Source organism: Somniosus microcephalus, chromosome 8 (assembly GCF_052327205.1).
Source record: "Somniosus microcephalus isolate GS21.2 chromosome 8, FLI_Smic_1.0, whole genome shotgun sequence".
Taxonomy (NCBI): domain Eukaryota; kingdom Metazoa; phylum Chordata; class Chondrichthyes; order Squaliformes; family Somniosidae; genus Somniosus; species Somniosus microcephalus.
The window spans coordinates 10,787,784-10,813,304 of NC_140994.1; the positions used below are offsets into that span (position 1 = coordinate 10,787,784).

Below are 25,521 nucleotides of genomic sequence, written 5' to 3' on the forward strand. Positions count from 1 at the left end.
GGCAGTGCATGCCAGATCACAATGACTCAACGAGTAAAATAAAGTTCTCATCTCCCCATCTTGCAGCATAGAGATAAGCTGCGGCGAAGGACTAAACAATCCATCACGCTCCACCGCGTGAAAAATTCTCCCATTTTTTGTATAGGAATATCACCAACTGGATCAAACTGATCAATCGATCTCCCATGGCGTTGAATCAAGACCAAGTGTAGTCTTTAGGTTAAATGGGGTTAGAGGGGGAGACGCTCACGTGATTCAGTCCCCATTTTGAGTCCGTGCACTCTGTCCTTACAACCCATGTCCACATTCATCATAGAATGGTTACAGCACAAGAGGGGGCCATTCGGCCCGTCGAGCCCATGCCGGCTCTCTGCAAGAGCACTTCAGCTAGTCCCACTCTCCCCGCCCTTTCCCTGTAGCCCTGCAAATTGTTTTTCCTTCAGGTACTTACCCAATTCCCTTTTGAAAGCCACGATTGAATCTGCCTCCACCACCCTTTCAGGCAGTGCATTCCCGATCCTGACCACTCGCTGCGTAAAAAAGTTTTTCCTCATGTCGCCTTTGGTTCTTCTGCCAATCACCTTAAATCTGTGTCCTCTGGTTCTCGACCCTTCCGCCAATGGGAACAGTTTCTCTCTATCTACTCTGTCCAGACCCCTCAGGATTTTGAACACCTCCATCAAATCTCCTCTCAATCTTCTCTTTGAAACTGCGTGTGCAAACTCGACATACTGCAATGCCAGCCTCCTGCCACTTGGAGGGCGCGTAACTGCAGCGTGACAAGTTTAAACAGGCTGTTTCCTATTGCAAAGTCAGACACAGGAATTTATAGAGCAACGATGGTGACACAGGAGTGCACAAGATCTCTGATTGAGAAACCTCATGCTACCATACAAGTCACCACCAAGAACAAATGAAAGAAAAAGACAGTTAGATGCCGCGATGGGGGACACTGTAGGATCCCATGGATGGTCTCCCCTTACCTTTGTGACAGGTAAAGGTGCTATATATAAAAAAAAAAGTATTTCTATAGCACCTATGCTAGCACTTGGTCCTTGGCCTCTTGCACTGCTCTAACAAAGTTCAACGGAAGCTCGAGGAACAGCACCTCATCTTTCGATTAGGCACTTTACAGCCTTCCGGACTCAACATCGAGTTCAACAATTTCAGACCATAACCTCGGCCCCCATTATTTTTCCAAACGGCAGCTGTTGATGATTTGGCTATTCCCATTTACACCTCCTCTAGACCCATCTTTAGTTTCTTTACTTGTCCCATTACCATCCTCTTTTGCCTCGCACCATCATCCCTTTTGTCATTTAATCTCTCCTGCCTTCCACCCTATCACAGACCTTCCCTTTTGTTCTTTCCCCCCCTTTCCCTGCCCCTACACTTGCTTAAAGCCCGTTATATCTCTTAACTTTTTCCATTCTGACGAAAGGTCATCAACCTGAAACGTTAGCTCTGTTTCTCTCTCCACAGATGCTGCCTGACCTGCTGAGTATTTCCAGCATGTTTGGTTTTCATTTCAGATTTCCAGCATCCGCAGTATTTTGCTTTTAAATAACTGTTGCTGACTGACTATTGAAGAGTGGGTTGGTTTGGATCACTGCTTCTGGTCGGGTGAAAAGACGTGTATACCCAGACCCCCTCCTCACCTGCAGGATACTTGTTGATGAGGCCTGCAATGCATTTGGCAGCAGACGTGTAAGTGAATCGGTGGCTGTTGGCGCAACACGGCTCCATCAGATGTGCCAGCAGCCTCTCCTGTTGGGGCACCACTACCTGCAATACACAAGACGCCTCCGAGTTTCAGTAACTCACTGATTAGTGAGGAGTTACACCAAAACAAATTAGATCTCATTCCTCTCTCATGACACCATCAAAAGGAAGAGAGTCAGTAATGGGATTAGAAATTTACTGGTTGTTTACACCCAGAGTCGGCATCGAGCACTCCGATGTCAGGAACAGCACCGATTAAATGCAGGCAAATTGCCTCTACACTGACCAAACACTCCCAGGGCAGGTACAGCACAGGTTAGATACAGAGTAAAGCTCCCTCTACACTGTCCCATCAAATACTCCCAGGGCAGGTACAGCACGGGTTAGATACAGAGTAAAGCTCCCTCTACACTGTCCCATCAAACACTCCCAGGGCAGGTACAGCACGGGTTAGATACAGAGTAAAGCTCCCTCTACACTGTCCCATCAAACACTCCCAGGGCAGGTACAGCACGGGTTAGATACAGAGTAAAGCTCCCTCTACACTGTCCCATCAAACAATCCCAGGGCAGGTACAGCACAGGTTAGATACAGAGTGAAGCTCTCTTGACACTGCCCCAACCCAAGCTCAGAAGTGTGGCACCAGTGTGACATCGCTCATTTGCTGCACTTGCCACCTTGGTGTTCTCTGAAACGGGGACAGCCAATTCAGTGCCGGTGAACAAACATTTTGTTGTTACGTGGACTCGCGTTAACCATTCACCCAATCGATCTGGGTCGGATTCCAAATACAGGCCCAGGAGGTGCTGAGCGATTGCTCCACCCAGCTCCAAGGCAGGAAGGGCATTCTACAGATAGCGTTGTGGGGTCAGGTCAGGTTGATACTCACATTCTTTGGCAGAGAACAAACAGCAGCCTGCAGGAGTGCAATCAACTGAGTCTGTGGCCATGGAGAGTCGGGCAGCTGGAAAGGGAGAAATAAATCATTACATCGTTCAGACTACAGGGAAACATTCAGAATTTCACAATTCTTTACGACGAGAGAGAGAGAGAGAATGAATTTATAAGCTGGTGCTGGAGGGTTGAACGGCCAAGTGAGTCAGCCTCATTGTGCCAAGCTTTAGTCTTCCGGTTAGAATTAGGCAACCTTGCTCATTCAGATGAGGGAGGGCAGTGTTTTGGTTAAACACATTCCATTTCAGGAACCCTGTGTCAGCATCACGCACTCCCCAGGTCAGATAAAGAATAAAACTCCCTCGACTCCGCCTCGACAAGGCGCCTCTGTACCAATAGAGAGCGCGCTCCTTCACCTCTCTCACACTAGCCATCCCGTGGCCTCGGAGTCAGACCGCAAGTTAGGGACAGTTTTGGTGCTGCAGGCCAGTGGACAAATGGAACGACCAAGACCGTCCCGAAATGGAGTTTGTTATGTGGGTGTGGGGGGGGGCGATAAATTCATCCCGTGACTCCCGGCTCGCTGAGCTTCTGAGCAAGATCAAAAAATATCGCAGGGAGCTGGCAAGCTGAGGTCTGACCTTCCAACCAAGGAAGGATGGAGAGTGGGGAAAGAAAGACTAAGGACCAGTGACCCATCAGCTACTCTCACTCACCTACTTGTTGCTGTTTACAGAGTCACTGATGCAGAGCCCTGGGGGCAGTTCTCCAGGCAGGTCACTCAATGCATGAGGAAAAACCTTGGCTGGGGGCGGAGGCAGGAGGGGAATTTCCTTCCAGAATTTTCCGGCATCGCCTCGGCTCCTGAGGACAACGTTGCTTTTTCCGGTAAAGTTCCACGGGCAGCGTTTGATCTCAGTATCTCGTCCAAGTGGCCATTCTTCACGTGAGGCTTGGCAGCTAGGCGCCAAGCAGGCTACTCGACTGTAGAAGTCATGCCTGGCCCTGCCCGCACACTCGCTTTCTGACAGCAGTCACTGGAAAGACGGTCAGGAGCAGGGACCCTGGCCAATGTTTATCCGCCCCCCTGCCCGAACCCAATCCCTACCACTGTCCGACTCAGTACAGACTGAAGATCAATCCTGGGACTTCCTGATTGGCATGGCTCAGCTACACAAGAATTAGGAGCAGGAGTCGGCCATTCGGCCCCTCCAGCCTGCTCCGCCATTCAATGGGCCAGAAATTCCAGAACGGGGCTTGCAGCGCGTGCAAGCCCTGTATTTGCACTTACCCCGCGCTCCTGCCGATCAGCTTCTGGGACGCCTGAACTTGGAGAAATAGAAAGCACATTCCCGGGCAGCGTATGACGTCACGCCGCCCAGGAGTGCAGCCAGCGCGGAGCCAGGAGCGTGCAGTGTAAGTGAGACACGCCCCTTGAGGTCTCAGTTTCACTGGACACGCCCCCAATGTTTCTGTCAAGCTGCTTTGCTTTTTTACATGCAAAGCAGCAGTTTAAATAGGTTTTTGGAAGTTTTTTGAAGATTTTGGTAACTTTTATAAACTTTTTAAAATGTTTACATTATTTTGAGTAATCTGAAGTAGTTTTAAAGAGAATTAAAGCAATTTAAAGACTTTTAAAAGCCCTAAAAGAATTTTTTTAATTCCATTTATTTATTTCGCAATGTCGTCGTCATACGTGTCTTCACACTGTTCCCTTTGGGGAACTGTATGAAGTGGTGGAAGGATTTATGGCCGTGATTAACGCTCATTCAGTGACCGTAACCATCTTTGAACCAGCCATTAGGGCGGTTAGTCCTATGGCGGGAGGGTTTTACGGGCTCCCACAAGCTATACAAGGAGGGGGGGGCCACCCACACCCACGGACGCAAATATCCCACTGGATGTCAACCCAGAATTTAGAGCCGGAGCTCCGACTCCACTTGCCGGGACTGTCTGGAGCGGGGTTCGAAACCCTACCCTGATCTGGCCCAGCGGCGGGGATCCTACCGCTATGACAAAGGCCCAATCCGATTAGCAACGTGAAATGGCAGCATAGGGCTCCAGTCACGGGGAGGGAAAAGGCGCAGGAAACGTATGGGTGTCACCTTTTGTGCGGAGTGGGCCTTTTGCGTAGCAGTAAGCATCCCCGCCGCTGGGCCAGAAGGAGTAGGGTTTTGAACCCCACTCCAGATAGTCCCGGCAAGTGGAGTCGGAGCTCCAACTTTAAATTCTGGGTGGACATCCAGCGGGATACTTGCGTCCGTGGGTGTTGGTGGCCCCCCCCCCCCCTCAGATGGGTTGTGGGAGCCCGTAAAACCCTCCCGCCATAGGACTAACCACCCTAATGGCTGGTTCAAAGATGGTTACGGTCACGGAATGAGCGTTAATCACGGCCATAAATCCTTCCACCACTTCATACAGTTCCCCAAAGGGAACAGTGTGAGGATACGTGCGATGATGACCTCTTGCGCAATGCACCTCTTTGGACCCTCAGTCGCAGATGCGAGGGGGCAAGTCGTGCAAGTGTTAAATTTTTTATTTTATTGACATGTAAAATGTTGGCCCAATAGTTCCCTTCCAAATGCGCTAGTACGGTCGGGGTACTTACGCATCTGGCCGGATGAAATGCCGGTTTTCAGCATGCACAGTGCATGTGGGGAAATCCGGCATTTCCTGTCCTCTGAACGAAGGGGTTCAGAGGCAGAACGCGTGCGACTGCACAGGCAGCGCGTGCGCAGTATAATTCGCCGCTTTCATTAATGCTTTCAGTAAGGTCCAGTCATTACAACTTACACATGAAAAAAGCATGGGTACAGTTGCTACAGAGGCTGCGGAGGAAGATATTTCTTATCGTGGAGCTTCTGAAAGTATGTATGTCTGTATATATTCCTTTGCGTGTTATGTATATATTCCTTTACTTATGTGTATGAATGTATTATTTAATTATGACTTTCAGAGAAAGCAACTTATTGGAAAATCATAATTAAAAACATATTCATAGTAAAGGAATATAAAACATACATACATATACGTAAAGGAATATATGTGGACATACATACATAACTCATTCTCACATTCCATTCACACAGCCACAATTGCTCCTTCTACCTACAGTTCTGAAAACCCTTTAAAAAATAAAAAAAATTTTTAACTTTAAAACTTACTTAAAATTTCTTAAAATAACTTCCCTCCCTTTCCCAAACAAAAATATTGCATTTCAAAAGCTCCACGATAAAATATATCTTCCTCCGCAGCCAATGAACCACTTTACACTTGCTTTTTTTCAGTGTAACTTCTAAGGACTTAACCTCACGGATTTCATGAATGAAATCCACGAAGTTCACTGCGCAAGCGCTGCCTGTGCAGTCGCACGCGCTCGAAGTCTGGAAATGCCGGCGTTCCCCGCATGCACTGTTCATGCTGAACGCCGGCATTTCCAACGGCCAGAAGCGTGAGTAAGCCGACCGCACTCACGCTTCTGGCCTGGAATTTCTGGCCCAATGAGATCATGGCTGATCTTGGACCTCAGCTTCACCTTCCCGCACTATCTCCATATCCCTCGATTCCCCTAGAGTCCGAAAATCTATTGATCTCTGTCTTGAATATACTCAACGACTGAACCTCCACAGCCCCCTGGGGTAGAGAATTCCAAAGATTCACCGCCCTCTGAGTGAAGAAATTTCTCCTCATCTCGGTCCTAAATGGCCGACCCCTTATTCTGAGACTGTGACCCCTGGTTCTGGACTCTCCACTGGATAAAGGGAGCCATCAGGAGGGCTGATAACAGCTTGATGAAGTGAAATGTCAGAGTCTGAATTCAGAGTCACCTTGATGTGCTTTACATGCAATACCAAGAAATGCCCCATGGTGGTGCTCCGGGACAGTTAGTCATTTTTCAGGCACGCTTTCCCCAGCTCTTCCAGGCTACTTCTAGCTACTTGAAAACAGCCTTCTTCCAACTCTGGCACACAAAAACAGGTTCACTCCCACTTCAGCTGAGATGGTGGCCTTTATCCCAAGGGGGCTGGAATATAATGGCGTGCTTTAGTTGTACAGAGTCCTGTTTAGACCCCATCTGGAGCACTGTGTTCAGTTCTGGGCAGGAAGGAGATATTGGCCTTGGAGGGGGTGCAGTGCAGATTCACATTCACCAGACTGATACCTGGGATGGCAGGAATGACGTATGAGGAGAGATTGGGTCGATTGGGCTTATATTCACTAGAGTTTAGAAGAATGAGAGGGGATCTCATTGAAACTTATAAAATTCTAACAGGACTAGACAGACTAGATGCAGGAAGGATGTTCCCGATGGCGGGGGAGTCCAGAACCAGGGGTCACAGTCTAAGGATAAGGGGTAAGCCATTTAGGACTGAGATGAGGAGGAATTTCTTCACCCAGAGAGTGGTGAACCTGTGGAATTCTCTGCCACACAGAAGGCAGTGGAGGCCAATTCATTAAATATATTCAAGAAGGAGTTGGATATATTTCTTGAGGCTAAAGGGATCAAGGGATATGGGGAGAAGGCAGGGACAGGGTACTGAATTTGGATGATCAGCCATGATCTCATTAAATGGCGGAGCAGGCTCGAGGGGCCGAATGGCCGACTCCTGCTCCTATCTTCTATGTTTCTATGCTAAGGATAGGAGATTGAAGGGTGTTTAAAATAATAAAGCGATTTGATAAGGTAGATGCAGAGAAACTATTTCCTCTGGTGGGGAGTCAAGAACAAGGGGGGGGGAATCTTAGAACTAGAGCCAGGCCGCTCAGGGGCAAAATCGGGAAGCACTGTTTCCGCACAAAGTAGTGGAAATCTGGAAAACTCTCCCCCAAACTGGTGTGGAGGCTGAGCGACAACAAACTTTCAAGCCGGAAATGGATAGGTTTGTAATTAGGTAAGGGTATCAAGGGATATGGATCAAAGACCAGTAAATGTAGTTGACGTACAGATCTGCCATGAGCTGACTGAATGGCCTCCTCCTGTTCCTATGCTTTCTCCCCAGCCACCAACAACAAACACTGAAATATATCTGGGACAACTGCCGCTCGATAAACCGAGGCCCCGGCTACCCGCTCCAAGAGCTCGCCTTTGAAGGTCACGTGGAACTATTTCAAGTGCACGGAACCAAAACTGGCCAGGATCCCGGGAACGCCACTGTGGACGGCAGGTTGGCGCAGGATTGGGCTGGGCATCGACGGCACAGCAGTCGAACAGCCCAGCCGACACCTCCTGTTCACATGGGCAGAATGGACCCTAGGCTGAGGTATCGGAGAGCAGGGGACAAGTGGAGCTGTACCTCAGCAATGAGTTCTTGAAAGACATTCTCAGAAGATTGGTAACCAGAGGACACGGATTTAAGATAATTGGCAAAAGAACCAGAGGTGAGAGGAGGAGAAATAGTTTTGAAACGCAGCGAGTTGTTGTGATCTGGAACGCGCTGCCTGAAAGGGCGGTGGAAGCAGATTCAATAGTAACTTTCAAAAGGGAATTGGATAAATACTTGAAGGAGAAAAATTTGTAGGGCTGTGGGGAAAGAGGCGGGCGGAGTGGGACTAATTGGAGAGCTCTTTCAAAGAGCTGGCACAGGCACGACGGGCCGAATGATTCTATGATTCGAGAACATCAACAAGAAAAGCAAGGCAGTCAACTCACTTGAAAAGGCTGAAACTTTCTGGAAAGGTTATTTTCAGGCAAGAAGGAGACGTCCCCATCAAGATACAAGGCCACAACCTGGGAGATCGTTCTCGAAGCCAGTCTAAGAGGCGGAAGAACAAAACATTTTCTTTTTGAAGCTTCTACACATATACACACACACCAGGCGAGTTCAACAGGAGTGATAATTAATACAACCGCCAGATGATAACTGTGCTGCCCTGTTACTGTTCAAAACTCAGGTTAAAAAACAGTGGTTATTTATTTAAAAATTCACTCTCGGGATGTGGGCATCGCTGACGAGGCCGGCATTTATTACCCATCCCGAGTTGCCCCAAGTAGGTGGCGGTGAGCCGCCTTCTTGAACCGCTACTCCTGGTTTGATGCAACAGTGAGTCTTGCTGAGTCATTTCAGAGGGCAGTCAACCACATTGCTGTGGGTCTGGAGTCACATATTGGCCCAGACTGGGTAAGGACGGCAGGTTTCCTTCCCTAAAAGAACATTAGTGAACCAGATGGGGTTGTTAACGACAATCCGGACAGTTTCACTTTAACCGATACCAGCTTTTTTTTAAAAAAAAAGCTGAATTCAAATTCTCAAACTGCCATGGTGGGATTTGAACACATGTTCTGTTGAATACACAAAAGGCCAGAGCGGAAAGGAAAGGAAGGGGATTCGTACCATTGCCAATTTTAAGGTAATTGGCAAAAGAACCAGAGGGGGAGAGGAGGCGAATTTATTTTACACAGCGAGTTGTTGTGATCGGGAACGCGCTGCCTGAAAGGGCGGTGGGAGCAGATTCAATAGTAACTTTCAGAAAGGGAATTGGAGAAATACTTGAAAATGAAAAAATTTGCAGAGCTGTGGGGACAGGGCAGGGGAGTGGAGAGCTCTTTCAAAGAGCCGGCACAGGCACCATTGTACTTGTGCTCCAGCAAGTGCTTGCGAGTCCAGAACAAGTGCGAGAGGAGACAATCGGAGACACAAAAACTGCGGCGCAGGAAGCGATGTGGGGTCAGGTCGGCGGGTTGAAGTGCTTGGGGCACAGGCTGCTGACGACACTGCGGGCCAGCAACTCGGGAACGAGCCAGGACGAAGGACACGGATTCTCCAGGGTGCGAAGGGGATGGAAGCTGCAGCTTTTACAGAACCGAGAAACAGGAAGCAGAAAATAACAAGACTCCACTGGAGGAAAGCAACAGGAAAGGAACATGCTGTCCCAAGGTTTGGTTTCAACGTGGAGACCCGTGGTCCTTTACAGATTCAGAAGGAAGTGTTTGGACAGGGATTCCAACCCCCCTCACCTTCCACCCATTGTTTACTCAACGTAAAAATTTGTGTCTCCGATTGTCTCCTCACACACTTGTGTTGGACACACAAACACTTGCTGCAGCACGAGTACAAGTGGCGCGAGTACAAGTCTTTTCCTGCCCATCAATTTCCGGTGTAAAAAACCACAGCGACTTACTCTGTGTGTCCGTGACTGTAGGTGGTGCTGATCACAGCCCCCAACGCTGCGATTACCCTTTCCTCACACAGGATGCCAAGCGGGACTTCACAGCCACATCCTACAGCAGATGTTGCAGAAAATTCGATTAGTAAAATTCACATTTCTTCATTGTCTCAGTCATTATTAATAAGCTTCGCCCCCGCCCACCCCCACAAGTAAAACTCAAAATTAAACCCAACTCTATTGAGAGAGAGAAAGAGAACTGTAGGGGGGACGAGGTACATCTCATCTTAAAGACAGCCCCTCCGACAGTGCGGCGCTCCCTCAGCACCACCCCGCCGACAGTGCGGCGCTCCCTCAGCACCGCCCCTCCGACAGTACGGCGCTCCCTCAGCACCGCCCCTCCGACAGTGCGGCGCTCCCTCAGCACCGCCCCTCCGACAGTGCGGCGCCCCTCAGCGCGGCGCTCCCTCAGCACTGCCCCTCCGACAGTGCGGCCCTCCCTCACTACTGCCCCTCCGACAGTGCGGCCCTCCCTCAGCACTGCCCCTCCGACAGTGCGGCCCTCCCTCACTACTGCCCCTCCGACAGTGCGGCCCTCCCTCAGCACTGCCCCTCCGACAGTGCGGTGCTCCCTCAGTACTGCATGGGAGCGTTTGCCTAGATTATATGCTCAAATCTCTGGAGCGGGGCTCAAACCCACGACTTTTATGACTCAGGTCAGAGTGCAAAGCACGTTTTTTTTTATATATAGAACAATATTCTGGGTTGTGTCGAGGTCCTCGAGTCCAGTCTCCCCGTCTGTGTGACATCTCCAATGTGGAGTGTCCCGGAGACTTCCTCGGGGGAGGGAGAAGAGGGCCACAGCTTCTGACCAACAAGCTGATGTGGAGCAGTGAGGAATCAGGGCTAATCACGTTGTAATACTTCGAGCTGCGCCTACTATGGCACGCACTTTCTGCTTCCGGTCACATCTGCTTATTGTCACATCTGCTTCCTGTCACGCTTCAGGTGTCACACTTTAGTGCCTCACTGTCAACGACGCCAGAGGAAATATGCTCGTACAGAATAATAAACATCCACAACATCTATTCCAGGATGAAGGCCAGATTCAGGCACTTCTACACTTGAAGGAGATCGAGCTATTGATCAGTCAGTACTCAGCTTCTGAACTTCAGGATGAGCTAAACCTCCCTCCCCTTTACTCTGGAGACTTGGCTAACTGTATAAATCACAGAATGAGGGCAACTACTCCGCTTTTTGTTAATTTTATTTCCTTGCCCCCTCCATTATTCCTTATTCCACCCCAGATCCCCAATAAGGCAATCCCTCTCGAGGCAGACATCACCCTGCATCCCAGACTGATCCCTGGGGCTCCCGCATCTCTGATGGGTTTCTGATCTTCCAGCTGCGTGTTTGTGAAGAGACGGTTACTGGAGTTCTGGGGAGAGGCCAGTCTCTTAAGGGGGTCTTAATTCCATCAGGAGCAGACCATTCAGCCCCTCGAGCCTGTTCTGCCATTCAATGAGATCATGGCTGATCTGTAGCTTAATCTGTGGCACCTAATGGGGAATAGCGGTGTTGGGCAGGGGGGGGGGGGGGGGGGGGGGGGGTGGAGGGGGGCGTGCAGTGCCGAGAGGGCTCACCCTCCTGAAACTGGCTCCCGCAGTGTGAAGGCACCTTAAGGGCAATCCTTGAGCAGGACACTGCTTTGGGGGCTGAAAAAAACCGTTCGTTACAGAACCAGCCCCTGGAATCTCCCTCTAGGTAAATTTTGAACCATGGAACCTTAACTATTGTAGTTAATTCAGTATCTCAATCTGTTGAAATGAATGGCATCAAAAGGCGTCAAGGGGTATGGAGAGAGAGCAGGGACATGGTATTGAGATAGAGGATCAGCCATGATCGTATTGAATGGCGGAGCAGGCTCGAAGGGCCTACTCCTGCTCCTATTTTTCTATGTTTCTATGTTAATGCCATCCACCCACCTTAGGTCCATATCACTTATGGGGCAATCTTCGTCTGGATCAAGCACTCCCAGCTAGCTAGCATAAAGAAAATCTATGTATCTCAAATTTAAATTATTAATTGAACTAGCATCTACTGCTTTTTGTAGGAGAGTTTTCCACATCTACCACCCATTGCATGAAGAAGTGTATCCTAACTGAATGGCCTGGCTCTGAGTTTAAGGTTAGGTCCCCTTGTCCTAGACTCCCCCACCAGCAGAAAAAGTTTCTCTGTATCTACGGAGGGGAGTGAAGAGGGGGAATGAGAGAGAGAGTCTGGCTTGGTGACGATTTAGCCTTCCCTCCCTATGGACGAGCATCTGTGGTCCATTCGGCCCCTCTGTGTAGTACTGCGGCTATAATCAAAGAGCCCAGCAGAGGAGCGGGGAGGAGGCAATGAACAACAAACAACTTGCACTTATACAGCAAAACATCCCAAAGCGCGTCACAAGAGCGAGATCAATAAAAACATTTTTGACACCGAGCCACAGAAGGAGCCATCAGGACAAATGACCTAAAGCTCGGTCAAAGAGGTCGGTTTTAAGGAGCATCTTAAAAGGAGGAGAGGGGCGGAGGTGTTTAGGGAGGGAATTCCAGAACTTAGGGCCCAGGCAGCTGAAAGCACAGCCACCAACAGTGGAGCAATTAAAATCTGGGATGTGCAAGAGGCCAGAAATGGAGGAGCGCAGAGATCTGAAAGGCTTATAGGGCTGGAGGAGCAAACAGAGATAGGGAGGGGCGAAGAATCAACTCACATTCCATCATTGTCGGAACTCCCAACATGTACTACTCCATCAGTGGGCCGAGGGAGAGAGGCGCTGAGAGAGAGAGAGAGTGAGAGAGAGAGTGAGAGAGAGAGTGAGAGAGAGAGTGAGAGAGAGAGTGAGAGAGAGAGTGAGAGAGAGAGTGAGAGAGAGAGTGAGAGAGAGAGTGAGAGAGAGAGTGAGAGAGAGAGTGAGAGAGAGAGTGAGAGTGAGAGAGAGAGAGAGAGAGAGAGAGAGAGTGAGAGTGAGAGAGAGAGAGTGAGAGTGAGAGAGTGAGAGAGAGAGAGAGTGAGAGTGAGAGAGAGTGAGAGAGAGAGTGAGAGAGAGAGTGAGAGAGAGAGTGAGAGAGAGAGTGAGAGAGAGAGAGTGAGAGAGAGAGTGAGAGAGAGTGAGAGTGAGTGAGAGTGATTGAGAGTGAGGGAGAGTGAGGGAGAGTGAGGGAGAGTGAGGGAGAGTGAGGGAGAGTGAGGGAGAGTGAGGGAGAGTGAGGGAGAGTGAGGGAGAGTGAGGGAGAGTGAGGGAGAGTGAGGGAGAGGGAGGGAGAGGGAGGGAGAGGGAGGGAGAGGGAGGGAGAGGGAGGGAGAGGGAGGGAGAGGGAGGGAGAGGGAGGGAGAGGGAGGGAGAGGGAGGGAGAGGGAGGGAGAGGGAGGGAGAGGGAGGGAGAGGGAGGGAGAGGGAGGGAGAGGGAGGGAGAGGGAGGGAGAGGGAGGGAGAGGGAGGGAGAGGGAGGGAGAGGGAGGGAGAGGGAGAGAGAGGGAGAGAGAGAGAGGCTGAGAGAGAGAGAGGCTGAGAGAGAGAGAGGCTGAGAGAGAGAGAGGCTGAGAGAGAGAGAGGCTGAGAGAGAGAGAGAGGCTGAGAGAGAGAGAGAGGCTGAGAGAGAGGCTGAGAGAGAGAGAGAGAGGCTGAGAGAGAGAGAGAGAGGCGGAGAGAGAGAGAGAGGCTGAGAGAGAGAGAGAGGCTGAGAGAGAGAGAGAGGCTGAGAGAGAGAGAGAGAGGCTGAGAGAGAGAGAGGCTGAGAGAGAGAGAGAGGCTGAGAGAGAGAGAGAGAGAGAGAGAGAGAGAGTGGCTGAGAGAGAGAGAGAGAAAGAGATAGACAAGTGAAAGGAGAGCGCTACGAAAAATGCGAACAGAACATGAACTCTCGCAAAGTGGGCAACAATGTACAGGTCAGCGAAGTCCCAGGTTCAATTCCAAGCCTGCGCTGAGTTAACTGATTTTTTGTTTGTGTTTTGGGCTCAAAAACAGGTGTTAGAATAGATAAAATACTGCATATATTAAATAGGAAGAAAGTCAAAATAAAAATGAGAGCAAGAATGGGGGAAGTGTTAGTTCAGGGTTCGAGCGCATGCATGAGGGTCGGGTTCAATGTTTCCCCCCACCCCCCGCCAGCATTTCCACATAATTTCTGGATCAATAATAATAGCTTCGAAAAGGGAAGTGAATAAATACTTGGAGAAAAATTTGAGAGAGAAGGTAGTGGGACTAAGTGGATAACACTCAAAGCAGGCACAGGCTGATTCGCCTCCTTCTGTGCCAATGGAGTCAAGGAAAAACATGCTTCATATTTAACACAAAAGCAAAATACTGCAGATGCTGGAAATCTGACATACAAACAGACAATGCTGGAAACACCCAGCAGGTCAGGCAGCATCTGTGGAGAGAGAAACAGAGTTAACGTTTCAGGTCGGTGACCTTTCGTCAGAACTGGATATACATCTGCAACATTTTCAGGTTCTGCCGAAAGGCCATCGACCTGAAACGTTAACTGTTTCTCGCTCTCTCTCCACAGACCTGATGAGTATTTCCAGCATTTTCTGTTTTAAATTCATATTTATTGTACTAAATATTACAGCTACAATTAATGTAAAACACAAGTGGAAGGCTGATTAATCAGACAGGTAAACGGGCCCCTCTCCTGCGCTAGGTAGGGAGTGCAGAGTGAGATGCTTCACGCTGCCGGTTTGTGTTTAGGTGCAAGGGAACGCTTACCTTGCACTGCAGCCTGCACGGCCAGACCCAGCAGGCACGGGACGACCATTTGGTGAAAGTACTGGCTGCTCTCTCCGGCACCCCGGCAGTGTTCCGCCACCAGCTGCAGGCTCCGACAGGTCAGAACAGCCACTTCGCTTTCAGTGCCTGCGCTCCCTGCAAGAGAAAAAGGTCGACGCAGTTAGGCACCTTGATCGCCAGGGTGGTGGAGCTCCAACGTATGGGGGGCGCTGTCGAGCCGTGGGGTCGCAAGCTCCTCCCCCCGGTGGCTCGTAAGCTCCCTCCTTCCCCCTCCCCAAAATCCTTTGCATTCTTCAGCTCAAGGGGTTTTCACACTGGAGGAGCGGGAAGGTGAAGAAAACAAAAACGAACATCTGATTATTCAACGTCACAGCATGTTGAATCTGAGGGCCCCCGAGCCACCCAACCTGCTCCATTTTTAAAAAAAGAAATAGGCCCATTTCCTTTTCCCCAGGTTATCAGCACCAGACTGCTGACCACTCTCCGTCTGCCTCTAATTTGCCTGCTCTGGTCTCCTTCTTCTGGTCCTGGAACACCACCAGTCCCTGGCCTTTTAATACCCCAGCCTGTTTTGTTGTTGTTCCCCCGCCCCGACCAGACCTCCATTCCAAACAGAGGCAGGCACTTTACAGCCTTCCGGACTCAATATCGAGTTCAACAATTTCAGATCATAACCTCGGCCCCCATTACATTTTAATATATTTTTTATCCACACCTTTGTCTTGTGCCCTTCCCCCTTTTTTTCTCTCCCACATGGCAGCTGTCTCTCATTCTGTCAGCGCATTTCGCACCTCACACTGCATCCATTTAATAAACATCTAGAGCTGTCTTTTGTCTCCACTAGTCCCATCACCATCTCGTCTGGTTTTGAATACCTCTTAATGTCTCTTCACTTCTCTTTTGTTCTCTCATCCCCATTTCCCAGCCCCCAAACTGGCCTTTTAATCTGTTTCATTTCCTGTGCTTTTTCTCAGTCCTGACGAAGGGTTTCGACCTGAAACGTTGACTCTATTTTCTCTCCACGGATGTTGCCTGGCCTGCTGAGTTTTTCCAGCATTTTCTGTTGTTATTTCAGGGTTTTATAAACCTCATCACGGCTGGATATTGCCGGCTTTGAGGAGCTGTAACAATGGCTCCGTTGACAAGACTTCAAAAAGAGAATAATCACAGCCTCTACCGAGTATTCATTTGGACAAACTTCTCGGACTTCAACATCTCCCCCCCACCCCCAGCAGCCCCCTCCTGACCCCCACCAACCCTGTGATGTGAAGAGCACTCCTTTTGTAAGATTCACCTTTCTGTAAATCGGTCAGATGCTGCAGTAGGGCCGGCACAGTCCTCCTCACTATACTGGGGTGCGTGGAGATGGCGGCCAGAGCTTGGATACTGCGCTGATGCAGAGCCTTGCCAGACCGTGCAGGAGGTTCGTCGCCGTCCTTCACTTCCATCGGCTCTAGAAATATCAATGTACTTATTACTGAAATATTCAAAGTTAAGAACTCCCTCGATTACGGTCTCAAAAAGTCATGGATACTGACATGAATCAGTCATTCATGAAAGACTTATGAAATAATACTGAGCGGCCTGAGGGTGGCGCTGTCCAGGGAGAGTATAAATACTCGGGCACGGGCCCAGCTTGCGCAGGACATTCTTAAACAGGAACTAGTGAAGGACACAACTAGACCTCCATGTTGTAAAACAGTTGATTAGAGCTTTGTTTAACGCTTAGACAAAGTGCCTAGTAGTTTTCTTACGTCAGATACCTTTATGGGAGGCTTTTAAAAAGTGACCTCCAACGCCAGTTTCGCTCGCTCAGGGAGGCCACAGGGCATCTGGGGTATGAAGTGGAAAAAGGTCACCCTGGTGTCGAGTAGGAGGCATTCTTAAGAGGTGGGACGGAAGCAGGTTATTGGGGGCCACAGTACAGGGTGCTTCACTTTGCATCTAACCTGTGCTGTATCCAATCTGCATGATAGGGTAGCATGAGGGAGCTTTACTTTGTATCTATCCTAGAATTGATTGATGGGGTGGAATTGACGGAGCTTCAGTTTTGTGTCCTGGGAGTGCTTGATCCAGACGAAGATTGCCCCATAAGTGCTCGATTTGCTGGTGCAGACACACCAGCGCTGGATACCGACACACCAGCGCTGGATACCGTGCCCGCAGTTTATGATCGCACCCCGCGACTCTAATTAACAGAGCGGCTATCACAAGGCGTTAGTGGTTTATTCAGCCACCATTTTGTCAGCGGGAACTCTGGGCAAGGCCGATCTACTGGTGATAATCACTGTAGGCGTGATCCACTTGGGCAGAGTTGATCGAATATTGTGTGGAACACAATGTTACCAGAGTGTTTGGCATCAAGGAAATATCATCTTCTTGGGCATGCCAAAGCTAGCAGCTGATCAAGTGTTAATGAAAAAATATTCCGGTGTTCTCCTCAATGTGCTTTTGGGGGCAAGGAGAAATTTAGAACCATTTTTTTTTAAACAAAATAGATTGGAGAGAGAAGGTGGGATTATTCTCCTTAGAGCAGAGAAGGTGAAGGGGAGATTTAATAGAGGTGTTCAAAATTGAGGGGTTTTGATGAGAGTTCATAGGGAGAAAATGTTTCCAGAGGTGGGAGGGTCAGTGACCAGAGGACACAGATTTAAGAGAATTGGCAAAACATCCAGGGAGGAGAGGAGGAGAATTTTTAATTTTCTTTTTTAAACGCAGCGACTTGTGATCTGGAATACTGCCTGAAAGGGTGGTGGAAGCAGATTCAATAGTAACTTTCAAAAAAGAATGGAATAAATACTTCAAAAAAAAAAGAGAAATTTGTGGGGCTACGGGGAAAGAGCAGGGGAGTGGGACTAATTGGATAGCTCTTTCAAAGAGCTGGCACAGGCACGATGGGCCGAATGGCCTGCTTCTGTGCAGCATGATTGTATGAGTCCACAATGAGGGACTTGGTTGGGTGCAATGGCCTTTTAGCACCCCATGGCTTGTTGCACCCTTGTGAAAGGTATGTAGTGCTCAATCTGTACTACGATGAACTCAACAACAACACTTAATACAGCGGAGATATACCCGTGCTTAACTCTTGCGTCAGTGCTGGGACCATCTTGCTGATGAAGGCGGAGGGATGGATGGCAGAAATGGTCGTGGAGGCTTCCAACGCTGCAGCACTGAGGAAAGAAAGAGAAAAATCAGCAACTAGTATTTATATTAACGTAGTAAAACATCCCAAGGGCCTTCACAGGAGCGTTATCAGACAAAACATTGACACGGAGCCACATAAGGAGATATTAGGGACATGTGACCAAAAGCTTGGTCAAAGAGGCAGGTTTAAAGGAGCACCTTAAAAGGAGGAGAGGGGGGTGTGGAGAGGTTTAGGGAGGGAATTCCAGAGCTGAGGGCCCAGGCAGCTGAAGGCACGGCCGCCAATGGTGGAGCGAGGGAAGTGGGGGATGCGCAAGAGTCCAGAGTTGGAGGAGCGCAGAGATCTTGCCGAGTTGTAGAGCTGGTGAAAGATACGGCGGAGCGATGCCATGGAGGGATTTGAACATGACGGAGATTTAAATTTGAGGTGTTCCCTGCACAGCCGTCAGTGCAGGGTGCATGCAGACCGCCAACGCGTTGCACGACCATACGGGGCCGGCAGGCTGAATCGTGGGATCAGGTTGTCGAGTTCCTGATCGCTGCCTCGCTGCTCATCAGGGAGTTGCAGAGGACGCGCTCCTTACTGTGTATTGGAATCTCCCACTCTTTCATAGGACATCAAACCTTCCCTTGCTGAAAGAGTCGACTCCTTGCTATGGCACTGTAGGGGACTCTTTAAAACCTACCTCTTATTTACTCACGAGCTGCGACGGTGCAGTCAGCGTGCTATTCAACTGCTGGGGGAAGGAGAGATGGAGTGGGGAAACAAGATGGACGGCATAGCCAACCAAGCTTGATCCCGACCTCAGCCACCACTGACACCAATGTCCTGCAGGGGGGCACGGGATGGAGATCAGGAGTGGGAACCCTGGAGGCCACCACTTCCTCCTCAAGCTCCAAGGTGCTGAGGCCAACAGTAGGACCCCGAAAGCTGTGCTGGCAGAGATCAGCTAACTCAGCACAGCCATGGGATCAAACCAGGGATGCTCCTGGTCTGTATGAGGTCGGAGATCAGCCATGATCTTAATGAATTGTAGAGCAGGCTCGAGGGGCCGTATGGCCTCCTCCTGCTCCCAATTCTTATGTTCTTATCTTATGTATGGCATCAAGCTGCATGCAGTCCTTTACCAACTAAGCCATCAGGTGTTTATCCTCCGTTTGCTAACTAGCACATCTCTTCCAAAGCTTGGGAATTCATTCTGGACTATCGGCCATGTTCCACAGGGCTGGTACACTGCTCCCAGAATATTCCAGATATTTCTTGCCGTCTGTAACCACACTTAGGACTTCACCAGAGAACGTATGGCGCAGAGCATTCCCTGTGGTATCTAAAGCAGAGACAACTAAATATCCTCACCAAACCTGGGGGTCGTCCTCCTGCAGGATCAGTCTGTTCAAGTGTTCTACAGTCAATTCAATGTCAGAGGGGGACAGCAAACCTAGGGGCAGGAGAGAAATTCATGAAGACAGGCCCAGACTGAAATACCAGGCACCAAGCGGAGCTGCTCACAGCGGCTCTGCACCCCTCGGGCAGCCTGAGCTCAGTCAGAAAATACAGAAAAATACCACAAATACGCAAGCGCGAGAATCTAAAGGGGAGATAACCTTGCTGTGATCCCAGAACTGCCAAAGTGCTGGCCCCCACCGTCTGTAACTGGACACTGGAGTCGGTCAAGTCGGTCAGTGCGGAGAACACCAAGATACAGAGCTGATCCTTAAAGGCACTCAGGGGATTCTCATCTGCAAGGGGGGCAAAAACAGAATTAAAAATCAGAGATCAACGTACTCATTCCCGTCAGACTTGTCCACTGACTGGTTTCATTATTCAACAACAATTTGCATTTACATAGCGCCTTTAAGGTCCCAAGGCGCTTCACAGGAGCGATTATCAAACAAAATTTGACACCGAGCCACATAAGGAAACATTAGGACAGGTGACCAAAAACCTGGTCAAAGTGGTAGGTTTTAAGGAGCGTCTTAAAAAGGAGAAGAAAGAGACGGAGAGGTTTAGGGAGGGAATTCCAGAGCTTAGGGCCCAGGCAGCTGAAGGCACGGCCGTCAAAAGTGGAGCGATTAAAATCGGGGATGCGCAAGTGACCAGAATTGGAGGAGCGCAGAGATCTCGATGGGTTGTAGGGCTGAAGGAGGTTACCGTGACAGGGAGGGGCGAGGGCATGTAGGGATTTGAACACAAGGAAGAGAATTTTAAAAATCGAGGCATTGCTGGACCGGGAGCCAATGTAGGCCAGCGAGCCATGGGTGAACGGGACTTGGTGCGAGTTAGGCAGCAGAGTTTGGGATGAGCTCAAGTTTGCGGAGGATGGGAGGCCAGCCAGGAGCGTGTTGGAATAGTCAAGTCTGGAGGTAACAAAAACATGGATGAGGGTTTTGTGGAATGAGATGACCACACATACGCAGCAAATACAGACGGCAGGCATGCAGACAGACACTGGCTGCTGCGGCACTTGCTGCGCGTGGCGCTACACATCGGGGGGGGGGGGGGGGAACGAGCAGCCGGTCCCTGACAATTTCTTCTTGGAACACGGTGAAAATATTAAGAAATCACTTCGAAGGGCTGTGGGGAGAGTTGGTGCAGAAAATAGAAAAGTCGCAATAGTGCAGGAGGGAGCGCTGGAGTTTGGGATGAAGGTAGGTTGTTGGAGCAGTGTAGATGTAGATTCCTGCTGGTGTAGGGAAGAGCAAATGGTCGCATTGGGGCAGTAATTGGCTCTTTTCCGAGTTTGGAGCTGAAGCACGTTGTTGAGGTCGAGCCTTTGAGGGAGCTTTTCTTTGCATCTAATTGTGGAACACCCGATCTTGGAGTGCTCAGTGTCAAATTGGAAAAGTTGGCCCTTCCCCAAGACAGACATCTCTCACCTTGCTGAGCACAAGAAGGAAATGGAAGTTCACAACAGAACCCAGAAAAATCAAAATGCACCAAATTAAAAAAACTCATCTCCAAAATTCAAAACTGCAGAGCTTCCCAGATTTCCTTTGCTGAACCCCCTGCGGAGATTTATGTCTCATACCCTGCCCCACCCCCACTTCTAAGAATGTTTGCTCCGCTGTGTGGAATCTCCAAAATGTCACATATTGGCTGCCAAACCAGTTAGAATGATTCCAGGGATGAGGGATTACGTGGATAGACTGGAGAAGCTGGGGTTGTTTTCCTTCGAGCAGAGAAGGCTAAGTGGAGATTTGATCGAGGTGTTCAAAATCATGACTGGTTTAGACAGAGTAAATAAAGAGAAACTGTTTCCGATGGCTGAAGGGTCGATAACCAGAGGGCTCAGATTGAAGGCGATTGGCAAAATAACCCGAGGCGACATGAGGAAAAACTTTTTTACGCAGCGAGTGGTTAGGATTTGCAATGCGTGCCTGATAGGGCGGTGGATAGAGATTCAATGGTAGCCTATAAAAGGGAATTGGATAAATACTTGAAGGAGAAAAAATTGCAGGGATATGGGGAAAGAGCGGGGGAGTGGGACTAACTGGATTGCTCTTCGAAAGAGCCGGCGCAGACTGGATGGGCCGAATAGCCTCCTTCTGTGCTGTACGATTCTATGGAGACGGGGTACTAACAGAATCAGAGACAGCAGGGAGAGAAAACATTGACAGTAAACAGCCTCCAACAGCAGGTACCAGCTTATATCAAATAAAAACATCACTCCTGTTTGCCTAATAAAGGAATCACCTTTCACACTTCAAAAACTTTATACAAAGTGAATAAAGCAGTTGCCAGTGTCAGCATAATGGTTTTTTATACAGGTAGTTATATCTTAGCAATACAATCTCTTGCAGTGACAATCCAATTTCAGTCTTGCTACTGCTGATTCTGGGAGGTCAACACAAGGAACAGACCTTGCTCTGTGACAATCATTCCCAAAGGACATTAACAGTGCAGCCCATGGTATAAAGCGCATCGACCAAATGTACAGTATTATCGGGACTCAATGAACCTTTCTTATGGGGAAAAACAAACATTTGCATTCTTTGGTTTACAGGAGAGGTGACAATGATCAAATATCGAGTGCAGGGTTTGGTTTCGGAGTCTGTCACTGGGGGCTTTTTACTACCGGTGAGCTTATTCCTTGACCTTCAGTCTCCAGGGTGGAGTTACCTCCAGTGGCACTGGGCGTGAGCTGTGAGCACTCATCGATTAAACAAACATTTCAAACAACGGCAACTGTACAGGTCACGCAGCCCAGGCCCCTGCAACATAGTCCGACGTTCCCTACCCTCTGCTCATTCTCCCCTTACATTTCTGCTCTTTTCTCAGTAGTTCCATCTACGATAAGTGTCCATTTCCTCCCACTTCACCAGCACATCGCCAGTGTGCTTCCCCTCGCCGATCCCGACCTCCTCGCATGTCAGCCAGTGGCTCAGTGGGCCGCACTCTCTCGCCCGAGTCAGAAGGTTGTGGGTTCAAGTCCCACTCCAGAGACTTGAACACATAAAGCTAGGCTGACACTCCCAGTGCAGTGCTGAGGGAGTGCTGCACTGTCGGAGATGCCGTCTTTCGGATGAGACGTTAAACCGAGGCCCCGTCTGCTCTCTTAGGTGTACGTAACAGATCCCACAGCACTACTTTCGAAGATGATCAGGGGGGTTATCCCCATTGTCCTGGTCAATATTTATCCCTCAATCAACATAACAAAAATAGATGATCTGGTCATTATCACATTGCTGTTTGTGGGAGCTTACTGTGCACAAATTGGCTGCCGTGTTTTCCACATTACGACAGTGACTACACTTCAAAAAAGTACAGGAAACTTTCGGGTATCCGGCACCGACGGGACTGAGCTGGTGCCGTACCATCAAAACTGCCGTAGAAACCAGCGCTAATGTTAAAACATACGGAGCTTTTGAGCTCCGTGTGAATCAACAAACCCTGTTGCTTAACAGCTTCAAAACAGTCGGCCGCAGCTTAAAAGCGTCTCTGTAGCTAAGCAACAGCTTCAGCTAGACCTTGCAGAGCCTGACTGGAAAAAAAAAAAGCAACGAGAAGTAAAAAAACTTATAGGAAACGGCTCCTGAATTTTGCCGGTAGATAGAGCTTTCCGGACATTTAACCTCCGGTTAAACGAAAGTTTCCTGTACTTCATTGGCTGTAAAGCGCTTCGAGACGTCCGGTGGCCGTGAAAGGCGCTATATAAATGCAAGTCCTCTCTTCCCCCCCCCCCCCAACAACTACTTGTGTTTGTATGGCGCCTTTAACGTAGTAAAACGTTTCAATGCGCTGCACAGGAGTGATTATCAAAACAAAATTGCCACCGAGCCACATAAGGAGATATTAGGACAGGTAACCAAAAGAACATAAGAAATAGGAGGAGTAGACCATTCGGCCCCTCGAGCCCGCTCTGCCATTCAATAAAATCACGGCTGATCTTCTACCTCAACTCCACTTTCCTGCACTATCCCCATATCCCTTGATTCCCTTAATATCCAAAAATCTATCGATCTCTGTCTTGAATATACTCAAAAACTGAGCCTCCACAGCCCTCTGGGGATAGAGAATTCCAAAGATTCGCCACCTTCCGTGTGAAGAAATTCCTCCTCATCTCAGTCCTAAATGGCCGACCCCTTATTCTGAGACTGTAACCCCTGGTTCTAGACTCCCCAGCCAGGGGAAACATCCTCCCTGCATCTACCCTGTCAAGCCCTGTAAATATTTTGTATGCTTCAATGAGTTCACCTCTCATTCTTCTAAACTCCAGGGAATATAGGCCTAGTCTACTCAATCTCTCCTCATAGGACAATCTCCCCCCATCCCAGGAACCAGTCTGGTGAACCTTTGTTGCACTCCCTCTATGGCAAGTATATCCTTCCTTAGGTAAGGAGACCAGAACTGTACACAATACTCCAGGTGTGGTCTCACCAGGGCCCTATATAATTGCAGTAAGACGTCTTTACTCTTATACTCAAATCCTCTTGTAATAAAGGCCAACATACCATTTGCTTTCCTAACTGCTTGCTGTACCTGCATGTTAACTTTCAGTGATTCGTGTACAAGGACACCCAGGTCCCTCTGAACACCAACATTTCCCAATCACACCATTTAAAAAAAATACTCTGCTTTTTTATTTTTCCTAACGAAGTGGATAACTTCACATTTCTCCACATTATATTCCATTTGCCATGTTCTTGCCCACTCACTTAGCCTGACTATATCCCCTTGAAACCTCCTTGCATCCTCCTCACAACTTACATTTCCACCCAGCTTTGTATCATCAGCAAACTTGGATCCCCTCATCCAAATCATTGATGTAGATTGTGAATAGCTGAGGCCCAAGCACTGATCCTTGCGGTACCTCACTAGTTACAGCCTGCCAACCCAAAAATGACCTGTTTATTCCTATTCTCTGTTTTCTGTCCATTAACCAATCCTCAATCCATGCTAGTATATTACCCCAATCCCATGAGCACTAATTTTGTTTAATAACCTCTTGTGTGGCACCTTATCGAATGCCTTCTGAAAATCCAAATACACCACATCCACTGGTTCCCCCTTATCTATTCTGCTAGTTACAACCTCAAAAGACTCGAACAGATTTGTCAAACACGATTTGACTCTGCCCAAACCTATTTTTTTTTTCTCTAAGTGCCCCGTTACCACGTCCATAATAATAGATTCTAGCATTTTCCCTACTACTGATGTCAGGCTAACTGGGCTGTAGTTCCCAGTTTTCTTGCTCCCTCCTTTCTTAAATAGTGGGGTTACATTTGCTACCTTACAATCCGCTGGGAACCGCATGATCAAAGAAGTAGGTTTTAAGGAGCATCTTAAAGTAGGAGAGGTAGAGAGGCGGAGAGGTTTAGGGAGGGAATTCCAGAGCTTAGGGCCCAGGCAGCTGAAGGCACGGCCGCCAATGGTAGAACGATTAAAATCAGGGATGCGCAAGAGACTGGAACCGCACCCCTGATAACCTCCTGCCACCCCACGGGGTCTGAACAAAATCCAACCCACCTTCCTCATCTCGGTCCCATTTGTGGGTCAGTTTAATGAAAACCTTCAGTATTCCCAGGATTGTCCAGCGTTGGCTACTCTGCAAAAAAAAAAGAATGTCCCACCATTAGTTCCATTAAAAGGGACGACAGGAAGGAGCACCTCTGTTTACTCAACACCTCATCGTGCTATCGAAACGTCTCGCAGTGCTTCACACCGAATTATTTTTTGCAGCAGCGTGACGGTTCTGTAGGGAAACCCGTCAACCATTCTGTGACAGCATGAACAGCACCGAGACGAAAGGCCATTTAACCGGCTGGTTGGCGGTGCTTGCCGAGGAGGAAGTGCCGGCTGGGGCAACAATACTACCCTGCTCTTCTCTGCGTACCGCCACGGGATTGTTAAAACACCTACTCGCACAGGACAGCACAGCCGTCAATGCGCACTCAGCGGGAGTGTTCCGGGCAAGGACGCAAGAGACCGATTGCACTTCCACACCTCATGGAAAGTATGGGATGGCAGCACCGTGCCAGTTACATAGGCTAACTGTTTAATGCGCGTGAACCCAGGAGTTTTGACAAGTTATTCAATTGTGCAAGGCATCACAGCCAAGGTTGATGCTACCTTCAAGTTAACGCTATGTCCAGCAACTGGAAGTGGGATCCCAGCGGCCAATTGTAGCAACGCCCAACTGTCACACTAACACAGTGAGGGGGGTTGGGGAAAAGAGACGGAGAGGGAGAGGGAGCCATGCGTTTACACAGCACCTGAGAAACATCATCTCGAAGTGCTTCACGTACAAGGGATTACTTTGACGTGCAGGCCAACTGTTGTAATTAGGCAATCTCAGCAGAATAACAGCGCACTGCAAGATCCCACAAACAGCAGTGACATCAACGACCAGTTCATCTGATTTGGTGTTGCTGGTTGAGGG

At 49.1% G+C, this 25,521-nt stretch overlaps 1 protein-coding gene across 1 annotated transcript in view; it reads right to left on the bottom strand.

Annotated features, from left to right (window-relative positions):
* Positions 1–25,521, bottom strand: part of mms19 (MMS19 homolog, cytosolic iron-sulfur assembly component) — an 82,065-nt gene that overhangs the window by 20,227 nt on the left and 36,317 nt on the right. Inside the window, exons 14-23 of the mRNA XM_085994236.1 lie at positions 24,609–24,687; positions 19,247–19,381; positions 18,999–19,080; positions 17,570–17,667; positions 15,792–15,950; positions 14,477–14,632; positions 9,736–9,835; positions 8,267–8,369; positions 2,612–2,686; positions 1,659–1,785 (exon numbers count right to left, since the gene is read on the bottom strand). Coding sequence (XP_085850362.1) covers positions 1,659–1,785; positions 2,612–2,686; positions 8,267–8,369; positions 9,736–9,835; positions 14,477–14,632; positions 15,792–15,950; positions 17,570–17,667; positions 18,999–19,080; positions 19,247–19,381; positions 24,609–24,687 — 1,114 coding nt within the window. The remainder of the gene's footprint in view (positions 1–1,658; positions 1,786–2,611; positions 2,687–8,266; positions 8,370–9,735; positions 9,836–14,476; positions 14,633–15,791; positions 15,951–17,569; positions 17,668–18,998; positions 19,081–19,246; positions 19,382–24,608; positions 24,688–25,521) is intronic.